Source organism: Hyaena hyaena, unplaced genomic scaffold, assembly GCF_003009895.1.
Source record: "Hyaena hyaena isolate Hyena2069 unplaced genomic scaffold, ASM300989v1 scaffold_260, whole genome shotgun sequence".
NCBI classification, from domain to species: domain Eukaryota; kingdom Metazoa; phylum Chordata; class Mammalia; order Carnivora; family Hyaenidae; genus Hyaena; species Hyaena hyaena.
In genome coordinates, this window is record NW_024080892.1 from 185,244 (window position 1) to 203,100 (window position 17,857).

At 37.0% G+C, this 17,857-nt stretch overlaps 3 protein-coding genes across 7 annotated transcripts in view; 2 read left to right on the forward strand and 1 right to left on the reverse strand.

Annotated features, from left to right (window-relative positions):
- Nucleotides 1-10,431, forward strand: part of POLK (DNA polymerase kappa) — a 73,959-nt gene extending 63,528 nt beyond the window's left edge. For all 4 annotated transcript variants that reach the window (XM_039245547.1, XM_039245549.1, XM_039245548.1 and 1 more), the window contains 5 exons: nt 1,471-1,567; nt 3,574-3,745; nt 5,631-6,578; nt 8,441-8,483; nt 8,909-10,431. In XM_039245547.1, the coding sequence (XP_039101478.1) occupies nt 1,471-1,567; nt 3,574-3,745; nt 5,631-6,578; nt 8,441-8,483; nt 8,909-8,993 (1,345 nt within the window). In that variant the 3' untranslated portion in view covers nt 8,994-10,431. The remainder of the gene's footprint in view (nt 1-1,470; nt 1,568-3,573; nt 3,746-5,630; nt 6,579-8,440; nt 8,484-8,908) is intronic.
- LOC120240726 (EKC/KEOPS complex subunit TPRKB-like) lies at nt 7,337-7,890 on the reverse strand. 2 transcript variants are annotated; one of them, XM_039245557.1, is made up of 2 exons: nt 7,823-7,864; nt 7,337-7,726 (listed from the first exon to the last, which is right to left on the reverse strand). In XM_039245557.1, exons 1-2 carry the CDS (start codon nt 7,862-7,864, stop codon nt 7,337-7,339), a joined length of 432 nt encoding a protein of 143 aa, XP_039101488.1. The 2 variants fall into 2 exon arrangements, with proteins under 2 accessions (XP_039101488.1, XP_039101487.1); XM_039245556.1 differs by having other exon boundaries at nt 7,337-7,890.
- A 4,795-nt stretch (nt 10,432-15,226) lies between the features above and the next one.
- The window catches only part of ANKDD1B (ankyrin repeat and death domain containing 1B), a 62,143-nt gene continuing 59,512 nt past the window's right edge, over nt 15,227-17,857 (forward strand). The window contains exon 1 of the mRNA XM_039245559.1: nt 15,227-15,415. Coding sequence (XP_039101490.1) covers nt 15,244-15,415 — 172 coding nt within the window. The 5' untranslated portion in view covers nt 15,227-15,243. The remainder of the gene's footprint in view (nt 15,416-17,857) is intronic.

A 17,857-nucleotide genomic window follows, 5' to 3' on the forward strand; every position in this document is an offset into this window, starting at 1 on the left:
ATTGCATAATCTTGCCTCCTTTGTCAAGTTTATTTCTGGGATTTCTGTTTTGTTCCATTGATCTCCTCGGTCTGTTTTTGTGCCAGTACCATACATATACTGTTTTGATTACTGTAGCTTTGTAGTATAACTTGGAATTTGGAATTGTTTATTTCCAGCTTTGCTTTGCTTTTTGGAGATTGCTTTGCCTGTTCAGGGTCTTTTAGGGCTCCATACGAATTTTAGGATTGTTGGTTCTATTTCTGTGAAAAATGCTGTTGGTATTTTGAGAGATCACATTTAATCTCTAGATTACTTTGGGTAGTATAGACATTTTAACAATATTGGTTCTTCCTATCCATGTACATGGAATGTCTTTCCATTTCTTTGTGTTGTCTTCAATTTTACCAGTGTTTTATAGTTTTCAGAATACAGGTCTTTCACCTCTTTGATATAGTTTATTCTTAGATATTTATTATTTTCAGTACATTGTAAATGGGAGTTTTTTAAATTTCTTTTTCTGTGGCTTCATAATTAAGGTATAGAAATGCGGTAGATTTATGTACATTGATTTTGTGTCCTGCAACCTTACTGAATTCATTTATCAGTTCTAGTAGTTCTTTGTGGAGTCTTTCAGGTTTTTATATATAGTATCATGTCATCTGCAAATAGTAAAAAAATTTACTTCTTACCAATTTATATGTCTTTTGTTTCTTTTTGTTGTCTGAGAGCTGTGGCTAGGACTTCTAGTATTATGTTAAATAAAAGTGGTGAGCGTGGACATCCTTATCTTGTATCTGACCTCAAGGGAAAGGCTCTCAGTTCTTCCCCACTGAGTATGATGTTAGCTATGGGTTTTTCATATAAGGCATTTTTATGTTGAGATATGTTTCCTCTAAACCTACTTTAAATTTTTTTAATGTTTTATTTATTTTTGAGAGAGAAAGAGACAGAGGGCAAACGGGGGAGGGGCAGAGAGTGAGACACACAAACACACAGAATCAGAAGCAGGCTTCAGGCTCTGAGCTGTCAACACAGAGCCCAACGCAGGGCTGGAACCCACAAACCATGAGATCATGACCTGAGCCAAAGTTGGTCCCTAAACCGACTAAGCCACCCAGGCGCCCGTCTAAACCTAATTTATTGAGGTTTTTTATCCTGAGTAGATGTCATACTTGGTCAAATGCTTTTTCTGCAGATATTGAAATGATCATATAGATTTTATCTTTTCTCTTAATTGTTGGGATGTATCAGACTTGAATCTACTTTTTAAAAAACTGTTGTAGATAAAGCAAATGTACCTTTGCTAGTCAGTTCAAATATGAATGATCTCCCATTATTCGGGTAGATCTTAGATGTTTTTACTTAATTATATCTTAGTTCATCTGAAAATTTTGTACTGCAGAAAAATAAAACTTAATGCCAGGCCCATTTAAACATATCCTGAATTATGGTTTACTCTGTGCACCAAAATCATTCTTGCCTTTCCAGGACATTCAGTGAGATACATAAAGCAGAAGAACAGTATAGCTTGTGCCAAGAACTTTGCAGTGAACTTGCTCAAGACCTGCAAAAAGAAGGACTAAAGGTACTTTATTTTGGTGTAGTATTCTTAGATTTAAAATTTTTTAATAATAAAATACTACCTTAAAGGAAGAGTTAGATTTTGCATTTGCGTACAAATTGAGAAACATTAGAAAAGAGTATCCCCAATAGAGACAAATTCAATTCTGACCCATATTTGAGGCCTATGATAAGATCATTCAGTGAAGAAGCAACTTCTGAAAGTGGGCTGGCTCCAGTATTATTCCAGAGTTTATACTACTTGAGGAGTACATTTGAATAAGTTCAAAATCAGAGTTATAATGGCATTAGAAAATAAAACAAAGGTAATAATTTCCCTAGAACTGTATTTACTTATTTTAAATGTCCTACCACTCATCCTTTAATGTTTTCCTCAGGTAGACAGTGATTTTCTAAATTTTTTTTTAAACACTAAAAAATTAGAGAGAGAGACAGCGTGAGCAGGGGAGGGTCAGAGAGAGAGAGGGAGATACAGAATCTGAAGCAGGCTCCAGGCTCTGAGCTGTCAGCACAGAGCCAGACGTGGGGCTCGAACCCACGAACCGCAAGATCATGACCTGAGCCGAAGCTGGACGCTTAACTGACTGAGCCACCCAGGTGCTCCGACAGTGATTTTCTAGAATATGCCTTTTGTTTCAGTTCTCTAATTCCAGATTGTTTAACATTTTGAGAAAAAAAAAAAAACCTGGAAGTCCTTGAATTTCTATTTTATAACCTTCACTCACAACAATCCATATTTAGTATTTTTCCAAACTCTCAAACCAGAGGTGGTGGCCTTATTATAAAGTGTAGCACAAAGGTATTCAAAAATTATTACCAAAAGAAAACCCCAAAACAACAAAGGTTATTACAAAGAATGGGATATATCTTATAATTCTTCTCTGTCATACCTGAGTATGAAGAGAATTGTTTTAAAAAATATTTTAATAAACTAGTAATTTTAGAATCATCTCAAATTTATAAGAAAAGTAGCAAAGATAATAAAGAGAGCTCTGCTATACCCAGTTTCCCTCATTATTAAAATCATAGCTATATTATTATAATACATTTGTTGAAGCTAAGAAACTGACATTAGCACATTTCTATTGGCTAAACTCCAGACAGTATTTGGATTTTGCCTGTTTTTCCATTAAAGTCCTCTTTCTGTTCCAGAATTCAGTCCAGAAACCACACTGTGTTTAGCTGTCATGTTTCCCAATCTCCTCTAATCTGTGACAGTTTCTCAGTATTTATTTGTTTTTCATGACCTTGACAGTCTTAAGGAGTATTGGCCAGGTATTCTGTAAGATATCTTTCCATCTAGGTTTGGGTTATGTTTTTCTAATGATTAGACCAGGGTTATGAAATTTTAGAAAGAATACCACAGATGAATTGTCTTCATTACATCCTATCAAGACATATGATAACTATAAGGTATATGATAACTGTATCATAAATGATACTAATTGTCACCTGGTTAAGTTAGTGTTTGCTAACTTAAGCTGTGAAGTTACTATTTTGCCGTTTCCATACTCTATTCTTTGGAAGTGAGTTAATAAGTCAACCCATACTCAGAACCTCCAGGGGGTAACAAAATATACATAACATAGAATTTACCATTTTAACCATTTTTATCTCTGTTGTATTAAGTTCATTCATATTGTGCAACCATCACCACTATTCATCTCCAGAGTTTTTTCATTATCCCACACTAAAACTATGTACCCATTAAACAGTTAACTGTTCGGGGGAATTCTTGCATGCAAATGGTTTAGCATATATCTGGCATACAGTAGGCACACAATAAGTATGAAGGGAATAATAATTTTTGGCTAAAATGGGATTTGTAGATTACTTGTTATTTTTAACAGATTTCATTACCATGTTTTATAAATAATTGATTATACTTCTATGTTATGTTATATAATGTTATATATTACAAGAGACCTTTCTGAATTTTTGTAGCCTACAAAATAACTTTTTTCTAGAAATTAGAAAGCCATATGTAACCATGTATTCTGTTTGTTACAGGGTAGAACTGTTACCATTAAACTGAAGAATGTAAATTTTGAAGTTAAAACTCGTGCGTTTACAGTTTCATCTGTTGTTTCTACTGCAGAAGAAATATTTGCTATTGCTAAGGAATTGCTAAGAACAGAAATTGATGCTGATTTTCCACATCCCTTGAGATTAAGACTTATGGGTATGACTTATCTTGTTTTTCCTTATATCTGCTAGACCTTCCCAAATAAATCAACTTGGGAAATAGACTCTCCTTCATTTTATTTCTTAAACCTCTTTAGGAGTTTGTACCTATGCTGCTATTTTTCTTAATTCTTAGAACCTGATGTATGTGGAACAGTGCTCATTAGTTTAATCCCTATAAGAACCAAATAAAGTTGTTCTTTTCCTTACTACTTATTGAAATCCTTCAGGCTAGGTATGTTTCAAAATTTTAAACTTTTCAGATTTTATGAAAGCAAATTTAGTGCATATTGAGTATATTATGTAATATTTTTTTGGTATCTAAGGCACCACCTTATTATAAACATACTAATATTTTTGTAGCAAAACAAAATATTCACACTAGGTCAACACACTTGCTTTGGAAACAAACCAAGTTTCTAAACTGAATTGGGTGAGAGGATATATATGGACAAGCACTCCAAATGCCAACTTTACTGCTATGAGTGGATCATTAGTCATGCTTTCATGTATGAAAGATAGCACACACTTGAAATTGATTGAATAAAGGATGTTAAATAAAAGAGCTAAAGAGCAGGGGTGCCTGGGTGTTTCAGTCGGTTAAACTTCCGACTTGGGCTCAGGTCACCATCTCATGGTTTAGGAGTTCGAGCCCTCGCCTGGGGCTCCACGCTGACAGTGCAGAACCTGCTTGGGATACTCTCTCTCTCCGTCTCTCTGCCTCTTCTATGCTCGCTCTCTCTCAAAATAAATTAATTTATTTTAAAAAATTAAAAGCTAAAGAGCGGATGTTTATAACAGCATCATTCATAATTACCAAAATTGGAAACAACAAAAATGCACATAAAAAGACATGGAGGAAACTTAAATGTAAATTATATTATTATATTACATTTATTATATTATTAAATGAAAGAAACCAATTTGAAAAGGTTAAATACTGTCTGATTCAAACTGTGAAATCTGGAGAAGACAAAACTGTGGAGACAGTGAAAAGATCAGTGGATGTCAAGGGTTAGGGTTGGGGAAGGGATGAATAGACTTAGCACAGAGGACTTTTAGGGCAGTGAAACACTTCTTTGTGATGCTATAATGGTGGATACGGATCATTAAACACTTGTCAAAATCCATAGGAGGTACAACACCAGGAATGAACCTAATGTAAACTATGAACTTTGAGTGCTAATGTTGTGTCAGTATAGGTTCATCGGTTTTAACAATGTACCACTCTGGGGTAAGATGTCACTTGGAGGAGGCTATGGATGGTGTGGGCAGAGGATACGTAGGAACCCTGTACTTTCTGCTCACTATTGCTGTGAACCTAAAAAAAATGAAACAAACAAAAAAGAGCTAAAGAGTTTTGTGACATTGACTCCAGTTGGTATTTTTTTTAAGTTTTTTTTTAATGTTTATTCCATTTTTGAGAGAGTGCAAGTGGGGGAGGGACAGAGAGAGCGAGACACAGAATCCGAAGCAGGCTCCAGGCTCTAGCTGTCAGCATAGAGCCGGATGTGGGGCTTGAACCCATACACTGTTGAGATCATGACCTGAGCTGAAGTCAGATGCTTAACCACCCAAGTGCCTCAGTTAGTTGGTATTTAATGGTATCTTATGTCAGATGTTAAATGAAGGACTTACATAATCATGCCAACTTCAACAGATACTATTTAGTGATAGCCAGTTTTATAAAGGAAAGTAAATTTCATGCAAAGTACCTATTTTGAAAATGCATCCTTTAATTCAGAAAATATGCAGTATTGCTTATTATTTTTCTTTAAACAGCCTTTTGTATAATATGTCACAACAGTATTATGCAAAATATTATTATGCATTATGAGTGAATTGGCTTTGTTAAGAAATTAATTATGGTTGGTTTAATTTAGGTGTGCGGTTGTCTGGTTTTCCCAATGAAGAAGACAAGAAACACCAACAAAGGAGCATTATTGGCTTCTTACAGGCTGGAAACCAAACTCTGTCAGCTACTGGGTATATGCTAGAGAAAACTGATAAAGATCAGTTTCTAAAACCTCTAGAAATATCTCAGAAGAAGAGCTTCTTTGATAAAAAGCGATCAGAAAGGAAATGGGGTCAACAAGACACATTTAAATGTGAAACTGTGGATACACAAAGTTTACAGACATCACATTCATTCCAAGTTTTAAAGAAGATGAATGAGAATTTAGAAACATCAGAGAATTCAAATAAGTCTCAGATATTTACCTGTCCCATTTGCTTTCGGGAGCAAGGAAGCATCAGTCTGGAAGCTTTTAATAAACATGTAGATGCCTGTCTTAATGGACCTTCAATTAGTGAAAACTCTCAAATGTTCTCGTGCTCACATGCTTCCTGTACAGAAGTTAACAAGAAAGAAAATGTACATCATTCTTTTTCACTTCCTGAGAAGCAGGATTATGAAACCCATCAGAAGAATTCAGAAATCAGTTCAGTAGATTGTGTAGAGCTAGTAGAGACTCAAGGTAACCCACCTAAACCAGAAAGTGTAGGGGCTTTAAGTGATAAGCACAGCAAAGAGGAATGTGCTGGTTTTCCAAGTAGATCATTTAATACTGAGCAACGGTGTCAGAATTCTTCCTCTGCTGTTTCACTGGAAGATATGGGGTCATTAAGTCAGCAAGAATCCCCCCAGCCTTATTTACCTGAAGTGATAACAGCTCAAGCTCTAGTTTGTCCTGTTTGTAACTTGGAACAAAAGACTTCAGATCTTACCCTGTTCAATGTGCACGTGGATGTGTGCTTAAATAAAGGCATTATCCAGGAACTGAGAAAGGATAATCTAGCTAACCAACCCACAGAAAGCACCAGGAGTACCGGTGAGTTTGTAGTCATTTTAAAGAACTTGGTTATCCAGGAATGTTTTATTAAAATTGAGATTGTCGTTAAGTGTGAAGCATACACAATTAAAGGGATAGCTTGTGTAGGCTGCCATTTAGGAAAAGGCTATTTACCTTATTAGCATAAGTTAGAATTAACTGAAGCCATTAGGTTTTAAATTTTGGGAAAACTCTGTTTGGGGCTTGATTTAGCACAGAACAAACTCAGAAGTTTAGGGAGCTAGGTGACCTAATCAAAAATGAGATTCCTATAGAATGAATAAGTCACAGGGATAAAAGGTACAGCATAGGGAATATAGTCAGTGGTACTATATAGCACTATATGGTGACAGATGATAGCTCCATTTGTGGTGAGCACAGCATATCCTGTAAACTTGTTGAATCACTATGTTGTATACCTGAAACTAGTATAACACTGTGTGTCAGTTATACTTCAATTTAAAAATAAAAAAAGAAAGAAATTCCTTCAGAGAACTTTTGCCAAGGCACAGCGGTAAATTAATCACACAGCCAGACAGCCTTTTGTTAAGTTGTTTTTTGGTAGTCTGAGTCTAGCCCAACTTCAAAAATAAAATTAAGTGTATACTAATAAAATAAGTAAATTACAAAGAAATGATGCTATAAAGTTAGTTTCTGGTATGTCTAAATATAAATTATGTAGTTCTAAAGAAGTTTTTATTTAATCACCTTTAACTCTAGATTTTTTTAATATGAAAAATTTTAATATTTCTGTCATTTTACAAAACATCTTTTGTTGACATTCTACAAATAATACCATCCAGTAATGTTCCAATACTTTGTTCTTGTGAAGATAGTTTATGTGTCTTTTTGACTTCTATAATATTTGTTATATCAGGAAGATTTTTCAGAGAAACTTGATGACCTTCTACCTGAGATATTAGGTCTTCTTGATTTATTTGTTTTTCTTCCTCTTCAGTGTAAACAATTAGAATTGAAATGTCATTTGCTGAGATACCAAATTTTTTCAAAGCTTCTGAAATATTGTTATTTGGGGAAAGATTGAAAATAATTTCAGTTGATAGCGTTTTTGTCTTCATTTTTCCCAGTCTGTAGAGATGAACTGCTTTGTTTGCTGCCACAAATATCTGAAATGGATTGGCAGTCACCTTAGGGTTTATTAATGCACCGTCAATAGCACCTTCCATGGCCTTTTTTCTCGGGTCTTCAGTATTTTTGACATCTTTAGATAACAGAAGAGTCACCCTGCATTCGGGAAATAGGCCCAGCTGGTGTGTTAACTGCATTTCATAGACTCACAGATTCCCTGCGGAGTTGTTTCTAGCTTTCTTTATCAAATGCTCAAGGTTGCTGCCTGGTTCTCTAGGTGTGTAGGAAGGCAGGCTCTGATGCATGGCCAGGCCAGCTGAGGGGCAGCTCCTGAGCAGACAAGTAGGAGCAGAATGTCGGGAATTCTTTAGACCACAGGTTACTTACGGTGTTATCGGAACCTCACTCCAAGTTAGCCTTTTTAGCTTTCTGATCTTCCCATTTTATGTGTATTTTAGCAGAACCTTTCTTTTGCAAACTGGTGGAGGCTCTCATCAGTTTTTAACTATTTGTTTTCTGTCCTTTCTTTGTTCTTGGGTAGACAGGAGTGTCCACGGAATATCACACATATCCCCCTGTGGGGAGGGTGTGCGTGTGCTAGCTTGTACTTTGCCCTCAGCCTGCCTTATGGTCTCTCATCACCCTGCATGCTCTCGGTCTGCTTGGAATGCCTTCCCCTCGGAACTAACTCTAGATTTATAATTATAATTACAGCTTTATAATTATTTCATGTTGTTCATTATGGAATTTCATGACTTTTCTTTCCTCTAAAGATGCCTCAGGCAAAGTACAAAAGACGGCAACAAAAACAAAAAGGTATGGCTAATTTGAGCTTTTATTTATTTTTTTAAATACTTTTTTAAACGTTTTTATTTATTTTTGAAAGACAGAGCGACAGAGTATGAGCAGGGGAGGGGCAGAGAGAGAGGGAGACACAGAATCTGAGGCAGGTTCCAGGCTCTGAGCTGTCAGCACAGAGCCTGACGTGGGGCTTGAACTCATGAACCGTGAAGTCATGACCTGAGCCGATGTTGGCCACTTAACCAACTGAACCACCCTGGTGCCCCTAATTTGAGCTTTTAACAAAGCTGGCTATAAAATTGTTACATTTTGAGGTCTAATTTTTAGGAAATGCTAAAATTTGCTCTTATAAATAAAGTAGAAGTTTAAAAATCAATGATTTGCAAAACATTTAAAAAATATCTTCCTGCATATTAATTGCATGTTCTTTTTCATTCCAGGCCAGGATTGGTGACAAAGTACTCATCGTCAAAGAAAATAAAACCAAGCAATCCCAGACACACCCTTGATATATTTTTTAAATGAACCTTGAACATTTTATCATTGGACATTTTATTCTTATTGAAACTTGTTATTTTATAATCAATGAATCTCTTGTTCTTCATTAAGTTTACAAATTCATTTAGTGAAAGACAAGTGCAATAATTCCTTCCCAGATGACATTCCCTTTATATGAATTTGGAATATGTACTAGTTTACTTCTTTACACATTTTAGATAACTAGGACAATTTCACTTATACATCAGTCAGAAATCAGTCCTATTAGAGATCATTTTGAAATGAGAAATTAGGAATGGAATCAGAAAGTGATTGTTTCTTAATTATGTTTTATTATAAATATAACAACATATTTATAAGGGCTCTAGAGGTTCTCACAAACCTCTTTTATCATAAGAATATTTCAGCACTTAACCACTTTGTTGGCACTGGATTGCTGTATTTGATTTTAGTAACTTCTGCAACTTTGTATATTCATAGTTTATCTCCTAGTATATTCAAATGCCTCATGAACATTCAGAATTGAAACTTATCCTAAGTTCTATGAAGAATATTAGTTTGGCAGAACAAGCATGAAGATTTTGTTATCTTCAGGAAAATAACATCACAATATTATCTTCTGTGTTAAAGGAATTCCTTAAAATTTGATTATTCCTTTGTTTTTTTATTTAGAATTCCTTTATCTTATGAATAAGCATGTGGTTCACTTTAAAACTGTTTAGTGTAAGATTCAAGGTGTTAATTTCTGTATAGGACTTTTAAATGGTGGCATTTCATTTCTTGACAGTTATATTTATACTTTACACAGACCTATAAAAAAGAATAAATTGTACACTCTATTTTTGTAGCTCTTTAGAGAGAAATGTGTAATTCAAAAGATTAATGTGTATTTAAACCTCTCATTCCTCTTAATTATATTTCTATCACATTTTAATATTCATGAAAGAAGTGATTAATAGTGATTAATAATGCTTAATAGTGATTAGCATATTTACTCTAAATACTTTTGTGCTATTAATACAATTTTTTTTCAAAAAGTGATTATTTAACTGAAGCATGATGATGGAAGCCATTTTCTGTTACTCCTTTAAGGAACTGAATCTTTTGTCTGTTACATTTTTGTTTTCTCTTTTCCTACTTTTCATATTTCATAGCTCGTTATCTGGATTTATAAAGAAATAATATTTTAGGAATAGATTAAATTAGAATCCCATACGGCTTTTGGCCAAGGTGGTAACTTGACTTTACTAGATTATTATATTTATTATCATGCAACTCAGGCCTAATATTATCATATGCTATGGCAAATTCGGAGTTCTTGATTATGTGATTTATTTATCTAAATTCTGTACAAAATTAAGTTCAGTGAAGCACTGATTTAATGTCTTGAAAAGTGAAGAGCATCATATTTTGTTTTTTCTATCTGACCTCAGATTTATTTTTATTGTATTTTCAGCTATAACTATGAAATTATTTTCAGCTACTTGATTCATTTCTTTGAATTGTATCATTTAGTAATATTTAATAATAATTTAAAATAAAATTGGAAGTGTTTCATTGGCCAATAAATATGGTTTTCATACTTTTCTACTCTTTTCCCACCTCTGAATCTTTGTCTTTCATTCTCTTTGCCCAGAATTCTCCCCACATTCTTTTTTATTTTTTTAATCTAATGTATCCAACTTATTTACTTTTTATTATGATTTTGCTTTGGGGCATTTTTAGGAAATACAGCAAAACTACAAAGTATATGCACCTATGATCTTACCTACTTACAGGGTCAGAACCTGTGAGAACATATTTGCGACACATTTAACTGGTCTAAAACTAGTATCCAGAATATATAATCCAGAAGGTATAAGTGGCTCCTCTGTATTAGTAAGAAAAAGACAGATAGCCAATAGAAATTTGGAGAAAAGACTTTAAATGTTACTTTACATAAAAAGAAATCCAAATGGCCAAGAAATGTGAAAAATTCTCAGCCATTTTAGAAATAGGGAAATGAAAAAAACACACAAAGAGGTATCATTACATTCCTGCTAGATTCACAAAAATGAAAAGACCCAATGATACTAAGTTTTGGTGATGTTGTGGAGCAATGGAAACTCTACTTTTGAGAACAATCACTTTGGAAAACAGTTTACCCTTCTTCAGTCAGTTTGAAGATGTGTACACTTAACAACCCAGCGACTGCACTCCTAAATAAACACCTTTGTTGGTTATCTTCCATTTGCCCTCCAAATTTACCCTTGGCCGTTGACCAGTAAGGGGCCATGGCAATGGGGAAAGCACTATAGGAGATTTTAGGGAGGATTGAGCGGATTAGGTCCCTTGACCAAAGGTCACAACTGTTCTTTTGTGGGGGTTTTTTTGTTTTGTTTTTTGTTTTAATGTTTGCTTATTTTGGGGGAGAACACAAGTGAGGGAAGGGCAGAGAGAGAGAGAGGCTCCAAAGCAGGCTCTGTGCTGAGTGTGGGGGGCCCAAACTCACGAACCATGAGATCACTACCTGAGCTGAAGTCGGATGCTTAACCAACTGAGCCACCCAGGTGCTCCTAGGATACAACTTCTTTATACTGTGTTCTCTACTCTCTTCAGTTTCTGATAATCCTTTCCTTTCCTCACCGCTTCAGCCTGGGGGTAGCAACAGAGCCTTACTCTTATTAGTTTTGGGGTGCTACAGTATCTTTTGTGGTTTCCCCACACCTTTGTAAATGGGTCCTTAAATTCATCTCAAAATACAGATGTTTTTCCTTCCAGAGCCCTAACCAATACAATGTCTTGGGGAAAATGTTGAACATGTTCCTCAGGAAGTATATATAAGAATGCTCCTAGTGTGGTAGGGTCCCCTCCCTAAGGAAAACCAAAAAAAACCTCAAGGCAACCTGGCTATACGCATACATGACAGCAACCCTCACGGCCTTGTAACATGAGACCACTTGATCAGACTACGTGTTTGTGTGTTACTGTATATGGGAGACAAAGAAGTAACGAATATAGTTTAAAAACTATGCCATGTGACATTTGGGGCTCAGTTCTTCAAGTACGAACCCAACTGAGGGGTGCTGGCATGAAGAAGGTTGCTTCCTGGAAAGAAAGGCCTCGATGTCATGACTCCCTGTGCGAGAATCCTGCTACACTAGCAGCACTGTAATAGCCAAAAATGGAAAATAAACCAAATATCAATTTAATTCTACCATTGTATATTCACGTCTATTCAAACAGTAGAATTCTACACAGTGATAAAAATGAAGGCAGTAAGCCGAAAGTAGATGAATATCACAATCTGGAGTAAAAGAAGTAAGTCATAGATGCCAAGTCATGACATGCCGTCAGCATGAATATATTTGTAAACAATTCAAAACAGTTAAAACCATGGTGTCAAGGATATATCCATAAGAGATCAGGTTATTAAGAAAAGCAAGTATGTTAGTGTCCTGAAAGTTAGAATAATGGTTTCTTCTCTAGGGAAATGTGATCAGGTAATAGTACATGGAGCTGCTGCGATACTAACAGTGTTCTGTTTCTTGGGTGGTTGATGGCATGGAGGTTTACTGTAAAAATATTCTTTAGGGGCATCTGAGTGGCTCAGTAGGTTGAGCGTCCGACTCTTGATTTCTACTCAGATCATGATTTAACGGTTTGTGGGGTCGAGCCCTGCATCAGGCTCTGTGCTGACAGCATAGAGCCTGCTTGGGCTTCTCTCTCCTCTATGTCTGCTCCTCCCCCTGCTCACACACACGCTTCTTTCTCTTTCTCTCTCTCAAAATAAATAAGTAAACATTAAGAGAATTCCTTAAACTGTGCATATATATTTTATACACTCTTGTTCATGTGTTACCCAAATCATAATAAGCCAGTTCACAAAGTTCCTGAAAATGTAACCATTTGCTCATGTAAGCCTCTACAAGCTAAATTCCACACATTATTGTCCATGGTACACTCCAAACACAGACTTGGCATTCAACACGAATCAAGTTCGACTTCATAGCTTATAGTTTCCTGAATAGACCAAGCAATTTCTCCCCTCTGGTATGGTGCTTGCTCCCTCTGTCCTGAATGTGCTTCCTGAATGTGCCTTTGCTCTCTCCCACTGTTCACAACTACTCATCTTTCAACTCCGTCCAGGGGGCAGGCCTTTGGGAGACGGCCCTGACCTCTGGAAAAGTTCATCAGTCGTTCCCTTCTGCTTCTATCTCTCTTTGAGGACACTGAAACATTCTTTGCTATGGTTTTGCTGTGGTCTTGCCCCACTAGATTGCAGGCTGCTAGATATCCTAGGCTGTCTTCACCGATCTCTGAATTCTGGGTATGAAGTATGTGGCCTGGCACTTATTGTTACTATCATTTGATGACCTATAAGTGAATAAATAATATGTAACCAAAGAGTGGTGTCTATTACTATCTTACTGATTTTCCTCTGGGAAGACAGGTGGTAGCTGATGTAAGTGGCTGCACTAAAGCTGGGCTCTAAGGGATGGACCTTCCAGAAAGAAGGAATTGTATTCCTTTCCCTTTATTGGACAATGGCTTGCTTTATAAATGTTAAATTACTGTTGCCTTTGGGGTGGCTTGGAAATATTTGGAAGAATGCTCCAAATATTACTATTAACCTAAGGCTAAAAAAAAGCTTTTTGAGGAAATATTCCATTTTGAAAACCATTCTTGGTGCCTAGTGCTGACTTTTTTAAAGTAATATTCCATCTTGAAAAGTAGTAATAGATTTGAACATACCTGGTGCTGGTAGGCTTTTAGTGAACTTCACAGAGCAATGGTGTTTATTTCCCTGGAACAAAAACTGTTGTTGTATAATTCAGGGATAATCACTTTTGCTTTGTAATGCAGAGCAAAACAGTTGGATTAACAGTTGTTCAAGAAAAACTCAAATGCTATTATGGTGAGTGATGGAAACATTCCATTTGTTAAGCAAACCAGAATATTGAACTGTTCTTACTAATGTGATGTAATTTCTAATTTTTGCTCAGAGACACAGAAGATAATTCAGAGGCAAATAGTGTAATGCTTTACTTCTAACCCCAGTCCCTTTTATTATGATTTCAAACTCATAATACATTCATATACATAGATGTACATACATTATATATGTATGTACATACACACACACTCTCTACCAAACGCTTGTCTGTTGAAATCTCTCTACCCTTGTAGGACCCCTTGAAAATGTCCACTTCTCTGCATTTTTTCATTAGTTTATTTCTCTTTAAATCATCTTGTGCATTTTTATGGACAATGCTTTCCTATTATCATTCTTAAGTGTGTGTGTATGTGTGCAGGCGTGTAAAAAGGGGTCATTTCTGGGGTCAAATCCAGTTCTGTTTTATGAGGACTTAATTTTTTTTATTAAAAAAAAATTTTTTAACATTTCTTTATTTTTGAGAGACAGAGACAGATCATGAGTAGGGGAGGGGCAGAGAGAGAGGGATACACAGAATCGGAAGCAGGCTTTAGGCCCTGAGCTGTCAGCACAGAGCCCCACACGGGGCTCGAACCCACGAAATGTAAGATCATGACCTGAGCCGGACGCTCAACCGACTGACCCACCCAGGCGACCCATATGAGGACTTAATTTCTTTTTTTCACTCCTAGAATGTGCTAACCTTCCAATTTGACTTCTGCAACCATCCACAGGTGTGAGATGTGCCGTTGTTTTCTTTTGTTTTGTAACCCGTTCAACCCATTGTGCTTCGGTGCTGTGGATTCAGGCCAGAGATCCTGGCTGTCCTTCAATATTTGTTTTTCTTCACTATTACTAGAATTTTAGCGAGGCACGTGGTTGCCCTGAATAGATTACTGTATTTGATCAATTATTTTATAAACCGCAAAGAAATAATAGCCAAGACGGGAGTCCAAACGTCACGGCTGCATTGAAATGGGATACCAAGGTGTATACCTTCAGAGAAGAACCTGAGAGACTTACTTTATTCAAAAGAAAATTCTGGAAGCCCATTTAGAAAGAGTGAGTTAGTACCGAAGTTCTAAGAGTGTTGGGTACAAATCCAGCCTCGACGTTTCTCCAAGCTGTGCGAAGGACCGAGGTGTGTGAGTTGGGCGTTTTCCCGGAGCGCGGGTTCACCTGAGGGAAAACGAAATCCTGCGACGGCGCAAGCCGCGCCCGCAGGCGGGCCCTCCCAGGCGGCCGCGCTGGACAGGGCAGGAACCCCCGGGACACGCGGCCCTGAGACCGCCCGGGACCGAGAGCCAGACAGCGGCCCCACCGTGCGTTCCCGCCCGCGCGCTGCGGCCCCCGGGGGCGCACATGGACCCCGCCCGAAGCCGCCCGGGGCGCCGGGCGGCGGCGCGAGAGCTACTGCGAGGCGCGGCCGCGGCCGCGAAGGACCTTCGGGAAGATCTGAGGGGCGCGGCGGGCCGACCCTGGATCCCGAAGCAGGAGGCGCTGCGAGAGGAGGCGGCCGGGGGACACGAGAGCCGTGAGTTCCGGGACGCGGGCTGCAAACGGGGCGGTGGCGGCGCCTGGTGGGCGGCGGGCGGCTGCCGCGCCTCAGGACGCCGCGGGGATGCGCGCCCACCCTCCGCCACCGCAGCCCCTGGGGGCTCGTTGGCCGCTCGGCAATCCCCCCACCCAAGTTTTGGCTCCGACTTTTGTTCCACGTGAAGCCTCGACTGTGGATGTAAGGAAAGAGCTGCTCTTTCCATTTAAGGAAGAGGGTTCATTTATTTGTTTTGACAGAAATGATTACGCCTAGTGCAAATACGGAAAGAGCTTTATATGCTGTCATCTTCTATATCCTGACTCATGCAGTGATTTATTGTGTGGCCTTAAATCACTTAATCCTTCTGTGCTTAGGTTTTGAAAGCATGGGATGGGTCTTCTGTGCCTTGAGAATAAACATAAGCATCAACGGAGGCACATTGCTGAGGAGTGTTCAAAAGTTGAGAATGATTTCCAGGCTGTTACTAAGAACATTACTAAGCGACTAAGAGCACCAGTTCCTTAGTAATGTCTGTTTAGTTCGTCCATCTGTCCATTCATTCATTCTAGAAATATTTTCACGAGCTTTTCTGCTTACGAGACATATTTTAGATGAGTATGAAGCGGGAGCATGACAGCCCATCTTCTGCTTTTGGTGGAAGGTTGATAGACAATAAAACTAATACGGGAATAAGAAGTGGTTTAAAAGCAGTGATAATTGCTGCGGCGGCCACATAGCCTAACCCCATCTTAGAAGTTTTTCTCCTGTGTTTCCTTCTAAAAGTTTTATAGTTTTAACGATGTACGTTTTAAATCTGTGATCTGTCTTGAGTTAATTTTTGTGTAAGGAATGAAGTTTCACATCAGGGGTTATGGTTGTTTGTTTGTTTTTTTCATTTTGGAAGTCCAGTTGTTCAAGTACCATTTGTTGAAATGATTATCCTTTCATCATTGTCGAAGACTTTAAACGTTTGTCAAAAATCAGTTGGCTATGTTTGTGAGAGTTTATTTCTTGACCCTGTATTTTATTCCATCCATCTCTGTGTTCCTCTGCCAATACCATGCTGTATTGATTATGGTACACCCATAAGAAGTATTCTGACTCCTCCAACTTTATTATTCTTTTTCCAAACTGTTTTGGTTATTCTAGTTCTTTTCCTGACCATATAGATTTTAGAATCAGCTTGTCTGGAGCTATAAAATATCCTTTTGGCATTTGATTCAATTGCATTAAATCTATAAATCAATTTCAGATAATTGACATCTTTACTGTATTAAGTCTTCCAATCCATGATATCATATATCTTTTCATTTATTTAGGTATTTTTTAATTTCTTTCATCAGTTTTTTGTATTTTGGGGGGGTTATTACAGAGACTGTAGAACTTTTGTTGGATTTATATTTAAGTATTTTGATTTTTGATCATTTTAATTATAATTTTTAAAATCTATTGGTATTCTTTTAAATTATGGTTCCATTTGTTGATGCCAGTATATAGAAATATGATTGATTTTTATGTGTTGACCTTGAATCCTACAACTTTGCTAAACTCACTTATTAGTTCTAGAGCTGCTTTGTACATTCCTTTGGATTTTATATGCAGATAATAAAATTGTTTGCAACTAGACTAGAGACATTTTGATTTCTTGCCAATCTGTATGCCTTTTAATTTACTTTTACTGCTCTCTTGTACTAGCTAGCACTTCCAGCACCGTGTTTAAAAGAGTTAGACTGACATTTCTGTTTGTTCCTGGGCAAAGAAAGCATTGACATTTTTACGATTAAGTAGGATGTTAGCTGTCAGTTTCTTTGTAAATGCTCTGTATCAGGTGGAAGAAGTTCCCTTCTATTCCCACTTTGCTGAGAGGATTTTTTGGGTTTTGTTTATAATCATAAATGGATGATGAGTTTTTTAAAATGCTTTTTCTACATCAATTGATCATGTATTTTTTCTTCTTTAAACTACCTGCATGGTAGATAACATTGCTTGATTTTCAAATAATGAAACAGTCTTGCATTCTCAGGATAAACCTTACTTGCTGTGTTGACGTTTTTATGTATCACTGGATTTGATTTGATAATGCTGGTTCAGGGAGTTTTGCATCTATGTTGAGGAGGGACATTGGCTTGTAGTTTCCTATTCTCATAATGTCTTTAGTTGTAGAATCAAGGAAATGGTGATCTCATAAGGTGAGTTGGGAAGTTTTTCCTCTTCTTGTGTCAGGTTATCTGTATAATCTTTAATGAATTAGGTTTTTGAGAAATTATTTCATTTCATCTAAGTTGTTGAATTTATACGAATAGAATTGTTCATAATATTCCCTTATCATTCCTTTAATGTCTATAGGAACTGTAATGCTATGCTCTCTTCCATTCCTTACATTGGTAATTTGTGTGTTCTCTCTTTCTCTCTTTTTGGTCAGTCTTGCTAGAGATGTAT

Bases quoted from the DNA above. Each gene is read 5' to 3' on its own strand.
- LOC120240726 (XM_039245556.1), bottom strand. From the start codon at position 7,864: ATGCAGTTAACACACCAGCTGGGCCTATTTCCCGAATGCAGGGTGACT.